Source organism: Pyrgilauda ruficollis, unplaced genomic scaffold (assembly GCF_017590135.1).
Source record: "Pyrgilauda ruficollis isolate IOZ18807 unplaced genomic scaffold, ASM1759013v1 scaffold66, whole genome shotgun sequence".
Taxonomy (NCBI): domain Eukaryota; kingdom Metazoa; phylum Chordata; class Aves; order Passeriformes; family Passeridae; genus Pyrgilauda; species Pyrgilauda ruficollis.
The window spans coordinates 1,175,306-1,198,226 of NW_024528377.1; the positions used below are offsets into that span (position 1 = coordinate 1,175,306).

Here is a 22,921-nt window from a genome sequence, read left to right on the forward strand (position 1 = left end):
TATTATCAAAACAATCAATTTCCAAGGAAATGTGAAATGGTTTAAAATCAATTGTTCTCATTGCAAAGAAGAAACTGTTGAAGAGACAACCTTAATAAAATAATAAATATTAAGAAAGTGTCTTTACAATAAAGTAGTTGTTTAAGGATTAATGTAGCATGTTTCAAGTAGTGATTTATGAATGATGAGTCAGACTTGGAATTCAGAACTTGCTTGACCAAGCAGAGCAAACAATATAAAAATTTTGCATGATGAAATTGCTTATTGCTCAAGCTCAATTTACTATTAGCTTTTGTTAAATTATTCCAAAATAAAATCAAATCCAGATTCAAACCCTGGACCTTCTCTCTCATGATCTGAATAGAGACAAGTAGAATCTGCATTCTCTAGCTTCAAGATGCTCATTAAACTTTTCAGTGAGTTTTCAGTGAGAAACCATGGAATTATGAAGGGATTGAATCCACAGCCTGCATTTCTATCAGCTTTGAGCTTTCATTTAAGACACTTAATTTTGGTGCATGTCTGATGATTTTATATGTCTAGCTGTAGATACTTTGCTCTGTATCATATCCAATGTATGTCAGGGTAGCCTTTTGATTTCCTTAGAATACAAAATTTCCCAAAGCTCAAAGTGGGGCTCTTTGTGCCTTCTGAGCTGGGAGGAGAAATGCCATCAGTCAGTTCTGGGGCTGCTCCATGCGTGAGTTCCCAATGACCCTGGCACCAGGTGATGCCAAGGGAGGCAGCACTTGGCTTTGCAAGATCCTCAGAAAACCCTTTGGCTGCCCACAGGTATCACTGCTGCCTGAATGGTCTTTGTGAGCCCTGCTGGGGAGCTGGGACACTCTTCCAGGTGCATTTCTTTCCTTATTTGTTTGTGTTTGTAGGTGTTTGGGGACCTCATTTCAGGGTAGTCTGTTAAAAGGGCTTTATCTAACATTCTCCTTTGCAGACACAGCCAGGTAATGTATTTTAATGTTCTTTGTGATTGCTTACCTAGAATGGTATTGTTGAATTCCATTTATTCTTACACAGTTTATTTTCTACAGTGTGGTTTTCAAAATCCTGTCTCTTCTGGAACTTGAACTTTCCTAAGAAGTTGAAGAAAAACAAAAACTTGTTTCGTACTTTGCTAATTCTTTACTTGACTATGTCCAGGTTTTAATTTTATAAGCCTTCATTATGACACTTTTTCTTCCCCAATATCTATTTATTAAATTTTTAATTTCCTCCCAGGATGGCTTTTGTATAATTAAGCTTTTTCTGACCAGTCTCAGAATTTTTCTGTTCTTTGATACATCAATCAAAAACTGATTTGCATATTGTACTGGATGGACTTCTTAAGTAATAACCTATTTTCAGCTTGTTTACTTTTTGGTTTTTTAAAACAGACTGCTTTCTGAGGGCTTCATTAGGGGTTTTTTAATTGACTTAGGGACACCTAACTCATGTTTTCATTGAATTATTCTCCAAGTTGGTGTCTGAACCGTAATCTCAAGAATATCTAAGAAGAAATTAATTTCTTGTACAGCACAAGTTTTAGTAGGTACAAGTCAGATAATCCACTTAATTGCACAACTAATTTATCCTTAAAGGGAACAGGTTGGAATGTGTCTCCAAAGTTTTTACCAATTCCCTGTGGTAATACCAAGTGATGTCTAGGCATGTGTCTTGTTTTTTCCTATGTATGGATTTTGGATATGCATTTGTATAAATGCCCTGTTCCCTTGAGTCCCCCTGATAACATTCGAAGGTAGACTGAGATTCTTTTTTCTTGCAATTTTAATAGACTCAGAACCGTATGAAGCTGATGGCTGACAACTATGAGGATGACCACCTCAAATCCTCATCCCATTCCAACCAAACCAACCACAAGCCCTCCCCTGACCAGGTAATGTCCCTCTCTTTTTTGTTTTTAAAGTAATTTTTACTGTGAGGGCTGATGATTTTGTGTCATAAGTAGTTTTTCCTGACATGCTTGCAGTACCTTGGAACAAAAGTAGCATTCCAGAACGCAGTTATAAACCAGAACTGGGTGCTGCTGCTTTGTGTTGGCTTTGTGCAAACTCCTGAATGAACAGTTCCTGGTACCAAGCTGTTGTTAGGTGGGTGGAGAGGAGGAGGTGCATTGAAAAGGAACAAAAACTTTACTCTCCTAAAATGTGAGACTCAAGTCCTGTATGACATATTCAGATTTTAGTAGCTCAAGTTTACTGCTTGAGTGTGTGGAGTGTCCAGGACTGTTTCTTGTCTTCAGTAGCAGGAAATCATGCTCCAGGATCAGCTTTCTGGTCTATGGATTGCATACGAGCAGTTCCCTTCATTTCCCACGAGGAAATCCAGGCCTCGGTGCCAAATGAGCACAGACTGCTCCCTCACAAACTCAATGGGCCATGAACTGAAGGAAAATCAATTTACCATCTCCAAAGCAGTGAGGAGGCTCCTGTGGCATTTACAAAGCACAGCCGTGTGCTTGATAACTATTAGAGAGATTAACCATCCCTTGGGTAGCACAGAAAATGCCAGCATAATTGCACATCCCATGTTGTAATCTCATCCACTGCAGTTTAATTAAAATATTAGCCATCATTAATCACTGCCTCGATGGAGTGAAGGAATGCTTCTCTTTGCCCTCTGACTGATGTAGAAATTGGTGAGATATGAAGGGAAGAATATCTCTCTAGACCTTTAAGTGCCAGCTTAGTGGTACACAGAAATAATGAGTAAGGCACAAGAGGAAAATGGCAAAAGCCAATTACTTATTCTCCCTGCAAAAATAGATCTTGAAAAATCTCCTTTCATGTCTGCATCAGAAAACAAGGAGTATATGCAATCAAACAAGCAGAAAAACTCTGATTTTCAAGGGAACTTCCCTTTGCATCTTAATTTAATACCTTCCTCCACTGTATGTTGACTGGCTTGAATTTTCTGCAGTGTTTTTGGAAGATGTTGGTGTTTCATTCTCCTTTTTCAGGACAGTGAAATTGTTAATACTGAAAACTAAATGGATTTCCTAATCTTAATTTGGAGCAATGTTAGAATATCTGTTGTTTCTAGTCTGAAGTCTACAGAGAGCTGAAACCATTTCTAGCATGTAACTTTAGTACATGCTTACAAATAAAGGCAGTGTAGCATTCACAGATGAAATTGAAAAGATAGCATGTAAAAATGAAATAAAATTTAGACATTTACAGAAATTCTTGCAAAGACCCCACAGGGAAGGGCAATAGGCAAGAGAGGGGGTGGGAGGAGGCTCTGATTGCACTTCCCCTTTGCAAAGGGGCATTTTGAAAGTTGGCAAAGCCTACAAGGGAGCAGAGAAAGCTGTACCTCAAGGAGGCTCAGAATACTGCATAAGGAATTGAAACGCTTTGTTCTACTGTTTGTACTTTATGTGCTTTAAATACTAACCAACTCTTTATTTCATTCCCATGCTGCTCTGGGGCTTTCCTCCCATTGCCACCTGTGCACCTCTAGGATGAGGAGGAGGGTATTTGGGCATAACCAGTCAGATGCTCTTAGCTCAGCCATTTTGTTCAGAACGGTGAGAACCAACCTCTCCTGCCAATAGAAAAGTTTCCGACAGTCGCTCCCACACCTCACTCCTGTGCTTTGTGAAACCTGGCTGTGCTCCCTCCCCTCGCTGCCATGTCCCTGCATGAGGGTGTTTCTCGTGTGTTTATGTGCAGTTTGTGATTTTCCTCTTCTAATCATCCTCTCGTTTCACCATGTTGTGGGGAGAACTTCCCAGAGCATGTAATTGAGTTTCTGTGCAAGCACGAGAGAACAGGAAATGTCTTTCATATCATTTATCATTGACTTCATGGAGGAAATGTTTTCAGTGGGATTCTTTTTCAAAGCAGTTTGCGCCGTAGCCAAACCTATGTGTGCTTTTTCAATTCTGGTTTGTAAAGAATTTGCTCGAGGATAATGTTCCTCCTGAAGATAATGTTCCTTCTGAAGGTTTTAAGCATGTTGAGATCTGCTGCAGAGATTGCTGCCGTGCACACTGACCTAACTAGTCACAGATATTTATCAACTCACAATACAGGATTCTCTAGATGGACTAGGAGTATGAATTGTCTATAAATGTGAAGGCAAAGAGGAATATCCCCTTAACCTTCCTCTCTCCCTTCCATCGCCCTCATTCTTTCAAAACAGTGGGGGAGAAATTAGGAGCTGTTTTTCATTTAAAGTACGTTTTGTTTCTCTGTGTCCATGTCCACAGTTTTTTCTTTTGTGCTGTCAAATTGTCCCCACAACAACGCCCATTTCCAAAAGGGAAGACAGTGGAGAGGACAGAGCCTGCTCCTCATGCCTGTTCTTTAGCAAAAAATCTCTTATTGGCCAGGAGTCAAGCACTGATTATTACACTATAGTACACAGCATTCATTTATGCCTTGAAGTATCAGTTTTAAAGTGGAATGTATTTCTTTGAAGTATTTTAAAGGACTGATGACAGTATTTTAAAAATTATATGAAACTTTTTCCTTCTTCACTTATCCTTTTAAGAAAAAAATATTTCATGTCAGTTTCTGTGTACTTTTTTCTAAGAATTTGATTATTTTCATATCAGTTATTTGAAAGAGAACTGAAAATTTCTGTGGAAATCTTGAACCTTGCATTTCTGAAAATTATTGCTTTGTATTAGATTTGTAAAACATTTGTGAGAGAATAAGGCACTCTCCTCTCTTGCACTTGCTCAATTAACTACAGACTTACAGTCTGTCTGACTGTATAGATCAAATCCCTCTTCAAGCCAACCATCTGAAAAATTTAATCCAACTGTGGCAGTGTCAAACTTGAATTTCATGCCTTGGGGTTTGAACTGAGAAAATCTCTTTAATGGACAAATTGATAAAGTGCTTCATTAATTTGCACTCGCTGTTGATTTCACATTCTTTTTGAATCACCGCTCTTGCAATGGTTGTGCGCTCGTGTATGTTGTTAAAAGTTTTAGAGATGATGCTTGTAAAGATCAGCTGAAGCACAGAAATTAAACAGGGGAGATCAGGTAAGTAAATGATGAAAAGGAAGAGGACACTCACTATGAAGGTAGGAATAGTTCTGATTTTCCTTCTGGAGCAATCATGGAGTTTGTGTAGAAAACTCTGAGAAAGATCTCTCTCTTTCCTCTCCCATGTGCTGATGCATTTAAGAATACAACTGTGCTAAAAGTACGGTTTTTCACAGTTTTCTGAATTAATGGGTGTTTGACATTAAAAACAGCTTATGTCTCCAGTTTGAGGCACTTTCCTCAGGAAAGCTGTTACAGAGTATCCCAGTCAAAATAATGAGTCAGCCAGCAGCCTTGCCTTCCATGCATCTCATCAGAGAAACTTGACAGCCTCGACATTGTCGTGCATACATCAGCAGGGAAGGTATAAATGTGATGGATGCTTCCCAAGCCACTTATTCCCAACAGAGTACATGTTTTTACTGTGATATTCCATGTTCATTAACAAAAAAAGTCCTTATTCTTTTTGTAAAAGCTAAGATGATGTAAGTTACAGAGTCCCTAACCTCCATGTATTAAATTAAATTTATGTATTACAATGATAAAGTGTAACTAATAGCATAGGACTTGGCAATAAGTTTGTTTTTTTTTAAAGTTCCTTCAGGACTGTGGATGCCATCACCTCTGGTCAATACTGAAGATTAAATGGAGACAAAAAACTATGTACAATAGTTAACTACATTCTTTTATTTTTATGGTTTAGGTCTTAAGGCTTTTCCCCTCCAGCATTCTGGAATTGACTGAATTTAATATTTAATTATGCCAAATCTGTACATGAGAGCATTATCAGATAGAGCTCCCCTGAAATGGATCACTGTTCATAAACATATGCACCCTCCCTGTAATTTCTGAGGATGGTAGTTTACGTTTCAGTTTATAGTTCAATGTAAATACCATCTTTCATCCTGAAATAGTTTGTCCTAGCATTTTTCACTTAGCTTGTTTCCTCGCTGTCTGAATTTCTTATGACTCCTTTTATTCCCCAGATGGAGCTCTATCCTCCTCTACATCCAAGTCAATTCCAGTGTGATTTCACACAAGGATGCTCTTTGGTTTTTCTCAAATGCTAAACTGCTCTGGCCAATGGCTTAATTAGTTATCACTCAGTTTTATCAAAAATAATATCAATTTACACCTTAAGAGAGCTAATACATGCAAAAGGGTATGTGTGTATGTGGGTGTATCTTCTTGTAAATCTGTGCCAGGTGTGTTCCACGTGGGGGAAGTAAAGCAAAGCTTGCATACAGAGATTTCCCAAGCTGCTCAATTCATCCAGTTGTCTTGTGAAGCACAGCTGTGCTACCTAAAATGGGAGAAAATGTGGGTGTGGTTCAGAAATCTGCTTTATCCACTCATTAATTGAAAACTATTATTATGCTTATTAGAGCAACAGTAGAATGGTCAAAGAGCTAGCATGGAACTGGAGTGCATGAAAATGGGGATATTTCAAGACAATGAAAATATTGGCAATTCCTATATGTAAAAATATTGTAAGACAAACAGGGTCTTCTTTGTGACATTTTTCTTCCATACTTGGGTTTGACAGATTTTAACTCAGAAGCACTAAGCATTGTGAGTTGAGTACTGAAGGCACTCACAAAATTTATAACACTTCAGATTTCAGAGGTGATGTCTGTGGTGGAAAGAGGGGGTAAGTCATTACGGGAAAATATTTGGCTGATCTCAAGGCTTAATGTAATCTTTGCCAGAGCAGTCAAACTACATGAAGTTTTCATTGGGATCACTACAACACTAAAAGTGTCTATACTTCGAGAAGTTTGAGGAGAACATGGATTTTTTTTTTTCCTACATTATTTGATGCTGATTTCTTGTAGTGAAGTAAATAGGTGGTGGTGAGTTCCATGTTTAAATTACACAGACATTCATTCACTACATAAATGTGATCTTCTGTCCACAACACGCATTTTGTACAGAACTGCTTGTCCTGCTGTCACACTTTTGAGGTTCTCAGTATTGTCACTCACTATACTGTGACCTCATAAGCCTTTTGACTAGATTTATTTTCAGTCTGGTCTTTTTAGTTGTTAGATCATGCAAACTGGTCAAAAGCACCAGGCCTTCATGCCTGACTCATATTACATTGTAATTTACTGGACACAGTACTAGACCATGATTCAGAAGATAAATTCTTTCCTGGCATCATCTCCAACCACTCACTTGTTCTCTTTCTCCCTGTCTCAAATTCTCTAATTGTAAAATGAGCAGAAGTTTTTGTAAAAGTGCAAGTTCTGCTTGGGAAAAGTGCTGTATAAGTGCTACGTATTATTACTGTGTGATATTTGGAAATTGTCTTGTTAAAGTGATATGATGGTGATTCTAATACCTCATTTTGAAATTGTTCCCAAAATTGTGTTAGATTTGTAGTTGACTCTATTGGTACGTCTTACTTTTTTGACAAGATCCTATTCCTTCCCAAAGAAAGGGAAAATAACCCGTATTTTCAAAGAGCTGCCATTCCAGCATGCTGGACAAAGCTCTTTAGACCTCTGTTCTTGTTCTTTACTGTCATCTCTTCTCTTCTGAAGAGTCATTTCTTCCCTTGTCTAAAAATCTACAAACTAATTGTGTAGTATAATAATATTATTACAATTCTTCATCCAGGTCTGTAAAAGCATTGTGAAAGTGTCTTGTGCTTGCCTTGGAGACATACCCTGTGCAAAATTTGAAGGCAGCTACATGAGATAATCTTGCATTGCTTAAACGTGTCCGGACAGAGAGAGAGAGAGGCCATATTTGCTTTGTCATATTGGTGACAGTCAGGGTTCTTCACTCCCCCTTTTTGGATAGGCACCCTTTTAGTAAGAACCCTAATGTGATGCACTCAAATAAGATGATGTAACTAATTTATCCTTAGGAGGATTCGAGAAGAATGCTTTCCTTTAGACAAAGTTATCTTCCGCTCGTGTCCTTTTCTTCTTTTGGAGAACAATTCTTCTGCTAGCTTTTTTTTTTTTTTCTTTTTAACCTATTATTTTGCTGGTTAATAACTAATTTCTGTTAAAAGAATGCATTCTCTGTCCAAGAATGTTATACCTATGAGCACAAAAGAACTGATCTTGATACACTGTTCATTTTCTTTCTGATCCCAGAATGATAAAACTAAGATTTCCAGATGGAATTTTGTAATCTGCAGCTCTGGGATGAATTAAACACTCACAACAGAGGTGCAACTGGACTGTATCACTGTCTTCCTATTATTCTTACAGATCAAAGAAGAACACAAGTAGATACTTACAGTCTAAAACATTCAAAACAGATGGCTGGTTTCTTTTTGTAGAGATTTGTGCTTTTCAGCAAAACAGTTGCAAAAAGGCCATCATTCATTTCTGCCAGATGAGATTATGCCAGGTCTGTGTCTTATTTTCTCTTTTGATTTGCAGCTGAACATAATCTTCTACTAGTGGCTTGATCTTTGTAGCAAGTAGGAATTCTGCACTCAGACATTGTTGTTTCTGGCCACTTCCAGGAGAGTTGTTCCTTGCAGTTTGTGTGATAGTCTCTACTATCTCCCAGTTATTCTGAGCTCTGACACTCCTAGACAGGACACTCAGAGACACAGGACAAGCAACTGCAGCCAAGCCCTTTTAGTTGTCATTTAGGAGGAAAGAAACTGAGGGAGAGGGGAGATAAACAATGTCAGAAAAAGAATCAAGCCTCAACCTGCTTTCCAGAAAATAAGCTCCAGAGAATGGTATCTAAATTAAAAACTGAGGGCATGTTGCCAATCTAGACACTGCATTTTCCTGGTTGGTGAAGTTCATAATGACTGATGGACATGTCAGGATTTACAGTTCCATCTCACAGTAGCCTCACTATGGGCTCTCCAACATCTGATTGTTAAAGTAACTTTTAGATAAGATCTACTGTATATCCATGTAATATAGGTGCATTTATGTATAATATAGGTGCATTTATTCATGGGATTTTGTGTTTGAATGTAGAGCAAGCAACTCTAAAAAGACTTCCTAAAGGCAGATAAACCTTCACAAGTCCTTGCTTTGGAAGTGTCTTTCAGCAGGTAGAGAGCTGCAACAGCAGAATGAGCACCCAGAGTTAGAGAAGGACAAGACCAAGATTGCTCACCTGCAGACAGGGAGGTTATAGTTCATCTGAACAGGAAAAGCACTGATTGTGTTCTCTGGTAGACTACTTAGGAAATACCTTCTGGTTTGCATTAGCAGTGGAACAGACAGCAGGGAGACAGCAGAGCACAGCCCTGATGCATCAGCATTGCCATGGACACGCTCTCCCAGTGCCCTGCTGCCATGCTCTGCTTTCAGAGGTGTGTGAGACACTGTTTCCCTTTATCCCTTGTAATAGGGAGAAGCAAGAGACAAAATAGAGCACAGCAAGAAATGTGTGTGCTTTCTGGTTCACTCTTGTGTAGACAGCAAGTGCTAGAAAGCTTGAATGCATTAAAAATAGAAGCAGGTTGTTCTTACATATTCTCAAGCTGCTATATTTTTGTAGAGAAGGAGTCAGCATAAAATATGACTGAATCTGTGAAATAAAAACTTGCTTACTTACACCTACGAAAGTTTGATCAGGAGAATGCTGTTTAAATCCACAGTGTCATGTATAAGATGCAAACATGTGTTAAATTGTTTTTGCTTGCTGTGGGACTACTTTTTTTTCCTTGATGGTAATTGTCAGTATCATCAATCTGACTACCCAGTTTCATAGCTTTCTATAATTTAATTTATTATTCAAAAGTTTAACCTGGTAACTAACACAGTTTACAGGGGTGAAATGCTCAAATGAAGGAGATTTTAATAATAAAGAGGTGTGAGGTGTGCACAGTGCAGTGAGTTTATTTAGGGGTAAGAGATTGAGTGAATGCCCTCGCTTTTGAAAGGAAGGGAATGAGAAAACAGGTAAAATTCAAGCTGTGTGCAAACACTGCCTTCAGCTCTGCTGAGGTATCTCATTCCTGAAAGCTCATTTTCCCCTTGGTCCAGTTACAGGCCCCTCACATCAGTGTTCCAGTTCTGGTCTCCAGCAGTCCCTGCTGTTCCTCACGTGGTTCCCTGCCAACTTTGCTCCACAGCCCACATAAGTGAAAGTTGCAAGTATCATGGAAAGCACTTCTGGATTTGTTATGTATAAAAATATTTTAGAACTACTTGCTCTTTTTGAGTGCTTTAGGAACCCTACCAACCCACTGCAATTCTCTGCCTCACCTACATGATGGGGAAAGGATTTTATTTAAACAGAGGGAGCTAATGACAAAACTCCTTTCCCTGGTTTGTTTTTTCTATTATTTTTTTCTGGTCTGGATTTTTCCCAAGGTGAAGAGGGTGAACTCTGGAAATCATTAATCCATGGGATTTGTTCATGGTGTATAAAAATTTCAAAAATCATTTGCTATATAAAAATGATTTCCTAATTGATTCTGTCAGAAAGGAACTGAGTAAGACAGCTCTGTCAAAATAGCCAGAATCTCTTTTAGCTCCTCACGTATATTGTTCTGGTTTATGTGGAGAAAATTATGAAAGTTATAGTTAAATCCTTTTTTGTCTTTAAAACAAATCTAAAGAATACTGAGCCTTTCCTTGAGCTTTTGTGTGGGGGTCTTCTGAAGAAACCAAGTATCTCCGTGTATCTGTGAACTGAGCTGAACTGAACTGAGGTCAAGATGTGTCTTTTTGAGAACTTTCTTCTGTTTCCATTTAAAATAATGAAGGGAAGACATCAGTGATAAATTGCTCTGAATTTGGGAAAGCTTTGCACATTCTGAGCCAAATTCATGCCTCATAAAACTCCATTGCATTCAGTGGTTACAATATTATTGTTGAACCCTTGTGTTTGTTGCCAAACAAACACAAATGGTCTGAGCAAGAAGGCATAATTCAATTTGCCATGCAAATACTTCCAGACTGTGTCACTCACTGTCTTTATCACTAGTTTATTTTCATATCTCCCACCATAAGATATTTAGTTATAGAGGCAAAATATCCCTGTCTGGCAATATCTATAATAAAACCCAGATACAGGGAGGTATACAGAGATTTGTCAGGTCCTTTTGAAATAATTGCTTTTTAACAAACATATGTGCTTACACAATCTTTGGCCCCATCTTCTCCTGTGCAGTGGTAGTTTGGGAAGTAGGTTTTGTTGGGTAGCATAGTTGCAACTGCATGTAACAAAGTTTGAAAATAATTTTCCACACTCACATGGCAGATGTGGTTGATAGGAGATAAAGGACTACCTGCACTGTGTTTCCAAACATATTTATTTTATCCAGTCTGAAATTTTGAGGAGGTGTTTGGTGGTACTTTGGGTTTCTGCTTGGATTTTTTTCAGAATTCCTACTTTATTTGTGCTGAGCAGGATTTACAATGAACACTCACAGTGTGTAGAACAGGCTGGCAAGCTAGATTGTTTCTGAAATTGCTTAATTCCTTGGAAGCTTTCAGATTTGTTCCACCTACACTTCTTTGTAGCACTTTAATACAAAAACATGTCATTTTTACCTGACGTTGTTTACTTTGACCCCTGAGATTACTTGTCAGTTCTATTTTATTTTCTTCCTGATCTAGCTGTACTTCCAGGGAGTTTTTTTTTTTTTCTCTCCAAAACTTAGAGATTTAGGGGTAAGTTAAGAAAAATTACTGAATTATTTGATTGCAAAATGAAGAGCACTGACCAGCATCACTCTGCCCTTTAGGATTCTGTAGTGGATATATACACACAATGTGCAAACAAGGCACTCAGGCTAATAGAGGGGTATGGCAGCACTCCTGCCAGTGCCAAGTGTATGTATATGGCACTTTGTATTGCCCTTGCTGTACCAAAAAATGTTATTTTCTCCCTTTTTTTTAAAGGTAACTGCTGTTGATCCATGATCAACCTCCACATTGATGCATTATTCTGATGAGTAAGGCAAGTTGTGTAAGGAGATAACTTTGTAAAAGTCGACTGATGCAGTTGCAAAAACAGGCAGGCTTTTAGGGGTGTCTGTAAGTCTTTATTTCAAAATGGCAGCTGCAGGTTTTTAAAGTAGAAATTTAGAAGGTATTCTCTGAAATTAGTAAAGTTAAGTATTTGGTTCTGAAAAAGAAAAGTGGTTGCTTCCTTCAGAGAAAAAAAAGGGATTGTTAGCAGGGAGAAAGGTGACCAGGTCATTAACCCTTTTGCCTGGAGAAGGCATAATTTAAAGCTGGTGATTGTGGTGAACTGCACATTGATTAAACTCACTCTTTATTCTGCAGATGTCTGTGGGCTTTTGCTGATTTTCTTTTCCAAATAACCACCTGTGTATTTTTTGCATATTTCCAGTAGACACTGCTGTGTATATATAGATATTTAAAAGCAGAGACTTAGCATATAAAACTTGAAATTCAGTTACCCATATTCCAGTTGACCATTGTCCAGCAACAGTAGGACCACCATTGAAAAAGCAATATCATTTCATTCTAAAGCTTTTTTGCCCCAATGACTTGTACAACTACAGTTAGATTCACATTTATCATAGTCAAAGATTTTTTTTTAATGTATGAAATCTCAAGTTGAATTTGGAATATGTTCACTAGTATCTTATTAGTTGGTTGAGTTGGTTTGGGTTTGCATGAGAGATTTGTCATTTCACATTTCTGCCTCAGAGTTGTAGTGATTGCCTTTTTTAGTGAAATGTTGTCAAACTTAGCTGGCCATTAGCAATATTCTGAAGTTGAGGGTACATTAAGCAGACTTCATTCCATGCATTGATGAGGATGGCCTAAACCTATCAGGTCCATTAATGAATGAGTGCTGCATCAGAAGATATTCCTGGATTTGGTCTGTTTACCCACTGTTTTCCTAGAAAGCTCTGCAGCTCTGAGCTGAGCATGAGAACATGATGTGGGTTATGAACCCAGCACTGCCATGCTTTTCCACTTAGCAAATGCTCTTACACCCTCTTGAGATAAGGCAGGGGCAGCTCTGCTGTGTGGGAAGCACAGTGCCTCCTGCTAAGTGGCCAGTTCAAATGAGATAGGGCAGGAACACAGATATAAGGGCACTTCCCACTTGACTGGCAGCTTTTAATGGATCCCAAGTGAGGGGAATGATTGCTCTGTGAACAGCTTTAGGGGGCTGCTGGTTAAGAACTTTCACACGCCTCATTTGGCCTCTTTCCAGCTCGAGGTAAAAGGGGGAAGGGTGCAGGAGGAATGTGCTTTGAAAGGGGGTTTATCCCTGAGCAGTCAAATTCAACTGTTGTATGCAGATCTTCCAGTCTTACTTGCTAGATAGCTCTGCTTTCTCTTCATCAGGGAGGGTTTCTGTTCACAAAGAATAGCCGGGAACGTTATCCAGACAGATTCTTTTCAGACTGGAATCTGCACATCTGATGGATATTGAAGAGACTGTGGTATCTGAAAAGAATACAAGGCAGCTACTACATTGATTGGACTAGTTATTGACTATTACATTTTTATAGAACAGTATTTTCTTAAGACGTGATAATCCATCATTTTACCCTCTGAGGGCAAACCAAATAGTAAGAAAGATAGAAAAGACATCCTTTAAATTAGAAGCATCACTGGTTTTCATAGGCAATACATTTTCAGGTCATAATCTTAGTAAAAGATATTGTGTGAAATCAGGGTACATAGTGCAAACTCAGTAAATAACCAAAGCTGATGGATATAATGGCTAAAGACAGTTTTGTTTGGTGATGGAAGTGAAAGGTAACTGTGTTGATTCTATTAAAATATCCCTTGCTATTGCCCTGTATACAGGGCAGCAGAGTGACAGCAGTTTGCATTCACAATCACAGACTGGGTCAGGCTGGAAGGGACCACAGTGGGCCATCATGTCCAACCTCTCTCCTGGAGCAGGGCCATCCCAGAGCATGGGACACAGGATTGTGTCCAGACAGTGCCAGGATATCTCCAATGAGGGAGACTCCACCCCCTCTCTGGACAATGTGCTCCAGTCCATGATCACTGCACAGGAAAGAAGTTCTTCCTCATGTTCAGGTGGAACTTCTGTGCATCCCTTTCTGCCCATGGCCTCTTGTCCTGTTGCCTGGCACCATCCTCTGAACTTCAGATACTCAGCCATTGTTAAGGTCCCCTTCTCAAGGCTGAACAGGCCCAGCTCCCTCAGCCTGTCCTTGTAAGAGAGACACTGCAGTCCCCTCACCATTTTTGTTGCTCTTCACTGGCTTCTCTCCAGGAGCTCTGTGTCCCTTTTGTCCTGAGGAGCCCAGAGCTGGACACAGCACTGCAGATGTGGCCTCACCAGGGCAGAGCAGAGGGGCAGGATTACTTCCCTCGGCCTGTAAATGCTCTTCCTAATCCACCCCAGGAAACTCTTGGCCACAAGGACACACTGCCACTCATGGACAGCTTGTTCCCAGCAGGTCAGCCCCAGCCTGTGATGGTGCTTGGGGTTATTCCTCTCCAGGTGCAGTGCCCTGCACTTGCCTTTGCAGAATTTCCTACACTTCTTCCCTGCCCATCTCTCCAACCTGTTGAGGTCCCTCTGAAGGGACACAGCTCTCTGGGGTATTGGCCGCTCCTGCCAGCCTTGTGTCATCAGTGAACTTGCTGAGAAAGCATCTGCCCCCTCATCCAAGTCATTGGTGAATAAGTTAAACAATATTGGGCCCAGTTCTGACCCTTGGAGAATACCACTAGTGGCAAACCTCCAACTGGACCCAGCACCACTGATTAGAACCGTCTGGGATCTGCCCTTCAGCCAGCTGTCCATCCACCTCATTGTCCACTAATCCCATCCTGATAGAACAGAGCATTATTTTTATATGTGTGTTTATATATGCATATACAACAGAGGGTGCCCCAAGGCTGCAGAGGTTTTTACTAAAGCATGTGAGCTCACTCTCTCTCTCTAGTTCAGGTTTGTTGCCTGACTCCTCTCCTGTGGCTGCCTGTGGCAGCACCCTGATGTGCTGGTGTGGGCTGCTGAGCTCGGCAGGACACAGAGCCTGACATTAGTTAGCTGCTTAGCCATGCCTCTCAGATCCTCGCACTCTACAGAAACTAATCCATGTAAAACAGCGTTAGAAACAAAATAAGTGAGCCCTGACAGCCTTATTAAAAGGGGTCGAAGCCAGAGTCTTTGTTGAAAGTAATGCCAGCACCCTGTTTTGTTGACTCAGAGATTATCTCACTCCTTATTCATTAGCAGGGTCAGAGGTGTCCTATTGAAAAGATATCCCCAGCCCACTAACAAACAGCAGGTGCAGCCTCTGCCTGGGAACACGAATGGAAGTTGCTAGGACTTTGGCAAGGCTTCCCAGCTCTCCCTGCCCAGCACCTCATTTTATGGAAAGGAGGCCCTAAGCCCAGTTCTTCCCTAATTTTTCATAATCTGCAAACCTTAGAGTTTTGCATTACTGAAGTTTTGAATATGTGCCCACAAACATCTAGAAAAAATGAAGCAGTATTCTTGTGGAAGGTCACAGTGAAGGGTGCCCAGTAGGCATTTATGCACTTGAGCTCTGTATTTTTGTAAAAAAATGAGAAATGGCTCTTCAGATACTTTTTGTGGGAACTGGATAACTCTAGTTTGGATTGCATTGAGGAGCAATGATTAGATTTAGATTGGGTAAAGCATAATGAAATAAAATAGTGCTTTATTAAAGTCCTTTGATTTTGGTTTTTTAGTTTGATATATAGATATATAGATATAGATACGTATATAGACATATATAGATAGTTTTTTCATTGTCTGGCCTGTTTAATAAAAGTCATTGCCTTTTCAAAACTATAGAAGACTATACCTTAACTATGTAAAACATTATAAAAAGTTAAATTTTAACTTTCTGGTGAAGATATGTCTCTATCCAGTTTCTACAGTAGAGTTGTAGTCATCTTAGAATTGTTGTGTTTTGGCAAAATTTGAAACAATTCTCTTTAAAACATGTTTATTGCATATTTACTTTACAGTTAAATGTTTGTTGGCAAAACGAGCTAAAAATCTATATTGACATTGCTTTTGGACAAGTTGTGGACAGACACCTTTTATCAGAAAAATACTTTTTTTTTTTTTTTGAAGTAGTTAAACCAAAGTACTGATGGATAATCAGTAGAGTTAATGCATTCAGTGTAGTATTGTTTCATTTTTCACCCATACCATCATTATTTCCCAGTCTAATCACACAGCTGTCATCATTGCACCCTCTCCCCATGTCCTTGGTTTCCTTCTGGATGGTTGGTACATTATGGGCCAGGAGTACAAGGGAAGGAGTGTTCAGGTTTCCTCCACTGTGAAGCCAGACAAGATTGTAACTTAGAGGCTGATCTTTGCCTTCATCACTGCTTGGGTCCCAGGCTGTTCTCACTGTCTCTGCTCTCTTATTTCAGATAATTCAGCCCCTCTTAGAACTTGACCAGAACCGCAGCAAGTTGAAGTTGTACATCGGCCATCTGACAGCCCTGTGCCACGAGCGCGACCCCCTGATCCTGCGTGGGCTCACCCCGCCTGCCTCCTACCACCTGGACGATGACCAGGCAGCCTGGGAGAAGGAGCTGCACAAGATGACCCAGGAGCAGGTGAGTTTGTGGCTCCAGCTCTGAACAAGGACCTGAACTTGCTGATCGAGGCTTTACTGATCTGCTGATTGAGGCTTTACTGATGTGTCGCACCAAAATGTGGTGAAACCTTGTCGTGAGCGGTGAAAGCAGGTAGCAAAGATGAACTCTTCAGCTGATAAAAGGAGTCAATAATTTTTTTAATCATTGCCATGTACTATTTACTATGGAATTTCATCTGCTCTTTTGTCTGTGCTTGGGGCCATGCATTTCCACATTCATGGGAAATCAAATTGCAAGATACCACTTTTGCCATGTTTTAACTGTTAACAAATTGTAGCTGATCTCTATAATTCAATGTAGTCATCAAGATCTTAAATCTTACTTTAATTATATAAACCATATATATTTTCATTGACACATTTTTATTAGTCTCTTTATATAAGTGAATGCAGTGTCCTTACCTGCTGCTACAGAATATTCTACCAGTAATTTCTACTGCTTACCCACCTTACCTTCATACCTGAATCAAGATTGGACTCAGTGTGCTGGATGTGATACACCCATGCTTATATACACACGCAGAGTGACTTCAGAAACCCACCTGTATATTTCCAGGAGTTTTGGAATACAGAACTGAAAGGGTTTAATAAGAGTTTGTCAGATGATGTCTCCACAAGAGGCTGTCAATCTAGTTATAAATCATCTACTGAAATAATCTTCCTTTCTCCCAGCTCTGGTAGTGTCTTGCCTCCCTTAATCCCTTCACTGGCAGTTTGTTATCTTTTGTTTCTGGTCTATAATTCACCATTCCCTATAACCTTTTTTCTAACTCATGCCTATTTCTTGTCTCAATTTTCTTTACTGTTCTAGTCCTATATTACTGAATGCTTTTTTTTTTTAATTAAACTACTACAAGAATCTTGTACTAGAACTAAATGTGACTAGTTTTGTCTTTTTAACCCTGACTTTGGATTATACTGCCAAGTCTTTAACTATTCACTTTCATATGTTTTATACCAAATTCTATCCAATGTGCTCACAAATTAGTGTAAGGTCTATACAGTTAAAGGGGATTTGTGGGTCAGTGAACATACATTGAGCCTATCTTGAACACCTTAGCTCTGGTTTTCTTCCATTGTGATTTTAAAACTAATTTCCTTGAACTTTCGAATCAAGACTGAATTTTGATTCAAAAATTGGAGAGAGCAGTGGAATTGCAGGAAACCAACAGAAGCATGCCTGAAAATTCAACAAGAGCAGACCTCTGGAGGTGACTATGGCTGTAACAGGACTGAGATGGTACACAACAGTCATGCTCTCTTCCTGCACCTGTCTTCATACTGTCACTGATCCAGCATGTGCTGTGTGCCTCCCTCAATATCTACATTTGCCTCTGTAGGTATGACACATTCCTTTTCCCTTCAGAGCCTCCTGGCTTCCATAATCACTGATACAGGATTAAAATTTCTTCAGTTTTATGCATGCCATCCTTCTCTATTAAAGCTCTTACAGCTCCTATGGTATAAATCAAAACATGAGGCATATTATTTTGAACCACCTTGTCTGTCAGACTGGGATGGAGCAGTGGGTGACAAAACCTGTAGCATGTATGGGAGGCACCTCTGAAAATGAGAGTGGATATGGGCAAAGTTTGGATATCACTGAAATAAATTGCCTCATTAATTATAGCTGTTCTGGTCTTCATATATAATCAGGATCTGTGGGGACAGTTGGTATTTGCTATTTGATCAAGAGATGTGGGTAAAGAAAATACAAAAAGCTTTCTTTGTCAAGTTCTTCTGAATAGTAACCCCAAAAATTTTATTTCCCATCAAAACTTTGCTAGTCCATTAGCAACATTTATGGGTTACACAGTAAAGAAAGCATTGTGAGAAATTGTGAGAAAAGGGAATTACCTAAGTTGTTCTGGAAAGAGAAAAGAATTCTTTTTCTGTCCTCTCACATTATTGTCTTAATTCTGCACTGCTGTCACCACAGTTGTTTAAAGTTACTTCTCCATTCACGATTCCCAAGCATAAATAATGTCAGCTAAAATAAAATGTAGCTGTCTCTTCTGCTTTCCCATACTCAGATGGTATTTAAGAACCTTCAGTTGCAAAACACAAACTAATGATATATTTCAATTTACAAAGCAGACTTTTCATTTAAGCCATGGAGTTTTTCTGTTTCTAGCTGCAGAGTTTCCTTTGTGCTTAAAGTATTCCCATGGGGGGTGAGAATCAGTTCTCCAGATTTGCAGAAGCCCATCACAGAATACCCATTTTGCATCTTTGGAATTTTAATGAGTTTTGTAAATTACCTCAAATCCAGTGCATTAAATTCACTCCTGTCCCTTCTAATATGATCTTCTGTAGATAATGCTTTACGAGCCTCAGTGGGAAAAAATTAATCCCCTTGAATGTTAAGAAGTGCTAACATGATTAGGGAGGATAGATTTAACCAACACCAATAATATTTAAGCATGATGTCAACGTATCCACTTCTCACCAATGAGATTACCTAGTTTGGTTTGGTTGCTTTGGAGTTTTTTTATAAATAGTTAAGAATTCGTTTTTGAACTGCTGCTTTTGGAGCTGTTATTTCCCTCTACAGCAACTTTTATTGACCAAGGTTGGTTTGCTATGTTTCATCATAGCCAATATACTTGGTAGATCTTTCATCCCTGCTGGGGAGGTTCAGGTACAAAGAGCAGGAGTTCTCTGTGGCTTCTTTTGGTAGATACAGGTGGTATATGAAGTAAATTTAACCTTCTCACTCTTCTAGTGCACCCATGGTGACCCACAGTAACTAATGTACAAATAGTTGTTGGCAAAGTATCTGCCAGCATCAACACCATGGATCTAAGGGGAATTTGTTGTCACATAAATAATTTTGTAGTCTCAAAGTTTGACTGATAATTGGTGCCTCTTATCCATAATAGTGTCTCGACACTACCATTAAGTTCAGTGATAGTCCTTAGTGACTTCAAGTGATTACAGAATATGCTGAGTTGGAAAGGACCCACAAGGATCATTGAGTCCAACTCTTATCCCTGTACAAGACATTCCCAAGAATCACAGCAGGTGCCTGAGAGTTTTATCCAAACAGTTCTTGAACTCTGTCAGGCTTGGGGCTGTGATCACATCCCTGGGGAAGATTGATTGTAATCAAGCTGTGGGGCCAAGATACTATATCATTCTTAGTTGGCATTTTATCAAAGACTTTGTGTAGGCTGACTTATTGTAGTAAAATTTTGGTTTGTAATGAAGAACTGAAGCCAGTACTTATGAGTATATAGTGTCTCAAAACCTAATCTAAAATAATATATCAGACTAAGTTGTGGACGGTAAAGGATCTATAGAGCTCAGAACCATGTCATTAAATTATTCCTGTGGTGGAAAATGTCCCTTTGAATCAGTTCTGACCAAATGTCCCCAAATAAGCTACCCAGTACCGTTTCTGGAACTATCATCCTTCAACCAGTTCATGTCCTATTTGAATTTTCTTATTAAAAAACTGAAGTTACCAGAAGGGGAATGTTTCAAGTCTTGACACTCAGAAATAAAAATTCCATTCATTCATTATAAATAATTGCATTATCCTAGCAATTTCTATTAAATACCATATTTTCTTTCACTTTGTCCTAGAGGTATCATTATGTTAATATTCTTGAGCTCTGTAGAACAACTGCTCTGTTTCACATTTCAGATAGTTGCCTGTCAGTGTGGGATTTTAGTCCTTTATGAAAGGAAATGGCATTAACATAATTATATGGTCCACACTTTTATTTATAGTTTGGGTTTTGTTTTGCTCTTATCTTAAAAAAAAAAAAAAAAAAAGAATGGAGTAGAAACTGGAATTTGCTGAAAATCCTCACTTCAGTGTGTCAGAGGTGGTGCACTGCACTGGGGTTGAGAGGCAGCAGTGTGAGAAAGTAAAAAGAGCCAAAAATCCAGAGCAGCCAGATATTAGAAGTAGGCAGCAGTATTAGGTTTGTTAATAGCTTAAGGACTATCAGCAATGTTTCTTAGCACCTCGAATCCAGCTGTAAATGTGCAGGACCTTGTATTACAGAGAATTTCTTACTTTCAGTAGGTCCTGCACTGATATTTGGAAAAAAATACTTCTTCCAACATAAGATCTATACAATTGAAATAATTTTCTTAACCCTAGGAGTAGGAGGCATTTTTCCCCCTGGCTCCTTGCCATCAGAGGCTCTTCCCAGCCATGTCCAGCATGTCCTGGCTTCCTCAGGCAGGGGGTCCTGCCAGTTTCTGCTGGCCCTTAAGCACCAGTTTGTTCCCTGCACACTCCTCTCCTCCTCCAGAGGTGTTTCTGGCAGCATTGTGACCTGGGCATCAGCAGCGGTCTTGGAGACCTGGAGATCTGTAACTCACATTTCCATCACAGGCTCTCTCAGAAGTCACCTGCTGTGGGAGCTTGTCTCACCCCACTACCTGTGGCTGCTTTGCTGTGAGTTACAGAGAAGAGCACTTGTGAAAAATCTTAATGATCATCAAAGAGCCTTTGTTGTGCAGGAAGGTTCTCTTCCCTTTCCCTGTGCGCCAGCTTCAGCCAAAGCACAGACCTTCTGGGGATTCCTGCTTACTAATCCTCTCCTAAGAAATCAGCAATGCCTTTCTGCTCAGCTGCCCAAAGCAGAGGAAGGGAAAAGGTGATCATGTCACTTCACTGTAGCAGTCACAACCTGCTGTGTCAGCTAAAGCGTCATGGCTTTGCTCCAAGGAGCAACATCTACCTTGCACTTGATTCACATTTCAGCCTCCACAGAGCAATGGTAAGCTTTTTGTACAAAAGGACACCAAACGTCATACCTGTAGCTGTCAAATTTCATTTTAAAACTGCATATTTGATTGTTAAATCCTGAAAATATTCAACACGTATTTTGATTTGTTATACAAACAATATTGCAACTAGGATAAACTTTACTCTAAAGTACAAATAGTAATTTTATAAACATCCTGTGTACTTCTTTTTTCAGATTCTGCTTGTGTTGTTCTGTGTCATCTGTGAGGAATTACTCAACTTACTTAGTTTCTGTAAAGAAATTACTCTGCTATGATTTGCATTTAGTCATTCTAAATTACTCTGTTACTTCAGAGTTTACCCTTGTCTTCCTTCTCTGACTGCTCTTCTATTAGCTTGTTATCTTCCCCTACTTGATTTATGTCATTTATTTTCAATTTGTAATCTTATGAGAATGCATAATGTATTTTAAAGTTAAACAGTCCACTTCTGGTCTCTGTTAGAAATTAGAAGTAATAATTGCAACAATTTGTATCCTTCTTCATGTGCAAATCTATTTCCTGAGTTTGGTTGAGAAAGCAATGGATATGGGAATTCTCTAAAATTGTTACATTATAAAGTATTTTAAACTTTTATATTTAATGGTTTGGGTGAGGATGAGAACAGTGTCGTAGTTCTTACGTACTGGTTAAAATCACAAGTGTTATCTGTAAGTTAGCCATGTCCATAATTCCATGACAGCATTAATTTTTATTTGTCCATGAAATTGCTAATATTAATTACAATACATACCACCAATCAGGAACATTAACAGCTCCTAACTTGAAATGAGATATAAAAGGAAAAACACTGATTTCAGGACATCATCAAGCGTTTTGTGTGTGTGTGTGGTGTGTCAGAAAATGAGAGTGGTCTCATTAGAAGCACTCCCTACAAGCAGGAGGTACAACCCCAAGCTGTTCCCTTGTTTTTCACTCTCCTCATGTTTTGCTCTTAGCAGTAAATTCTGTTACTCTGGCCCTTGCTCAGACACCGTGGTCCTTGTACAGCTTTGTGCAGCAACTCCTGCTGTTGAGCTGTGGATTCTCTTTGGCTTTATATCTCTTTTCAAGTTAGGAATAGTTAATGTTAATGATGGATAGTATATATTTTAATTAAAAGTATTAATTCCATGCACAAATAAAAATGGGCAATGTTCATTGTAGATATTATTTTTAAAAAGACTGTTTCATTTGAAATCTTAGTTTAATTTTTAAATGTATGTTTTTTAAGTATTTTGAAAGAGCTAACATAAACTCAAAATTTCCATACAGAGCAGAAATATTTAAGGATTTACATTAAATTTTTTCTTCTTTTGTTTTTAAAATTTGTCAGACTGAATTTCCATACTTGTAACCCTTTCTTTTGGCTCCTTTATAGGTACATAGTTGAGAAATAAAGGTTTATATGTAATTAGCTCTCACTACATCAAACACATGTATTTACACTGGTTTGTCTGGGTAGATGCAAAAGCTCTTGACCATTTGCCTGAGCTACAGTGAAGTTTAAACTTGAGACAAAGCAAAGGTTTAGATTAAATCAGTGTAATTTCTTACTTATGTTACTTTAAGCTCTAGATATAGTTTTCAGACTA

At 39.0% G+C, this 22,921-nt stretch overlaps 1 protein-coding gene across 7 annotated transcripts in view; it reads left to right on the top strand.

Moving 5' to 3' along the window:
* The window catches only part of ERC1 (ELKS/RAB6-interacting/CAST family member 1), a 277,845-nt gene that overhangs the window by 243,753 nt on the left and 11,171 nt on the right, over window positions 1–22,921 (top strand). For all 7 annotated transcript variants that reach the window (XM_041484357.1, XM_041484358.1, XM_041484360.1 and 4 more), the window contains 2 exons: window positions 1,790–1,891; window positions 16,351–16,539. In XM_041484357.1, the coding sequence (XP_041340291.1) occupies window positions 1,790–1,891; window positions 16,351–16,539 (291 nt within the window). The remainder of the gene's footprint in view (window positions 1–1,789; window positions 1,892–16,350; window positions 16,540–22,921) is intronic.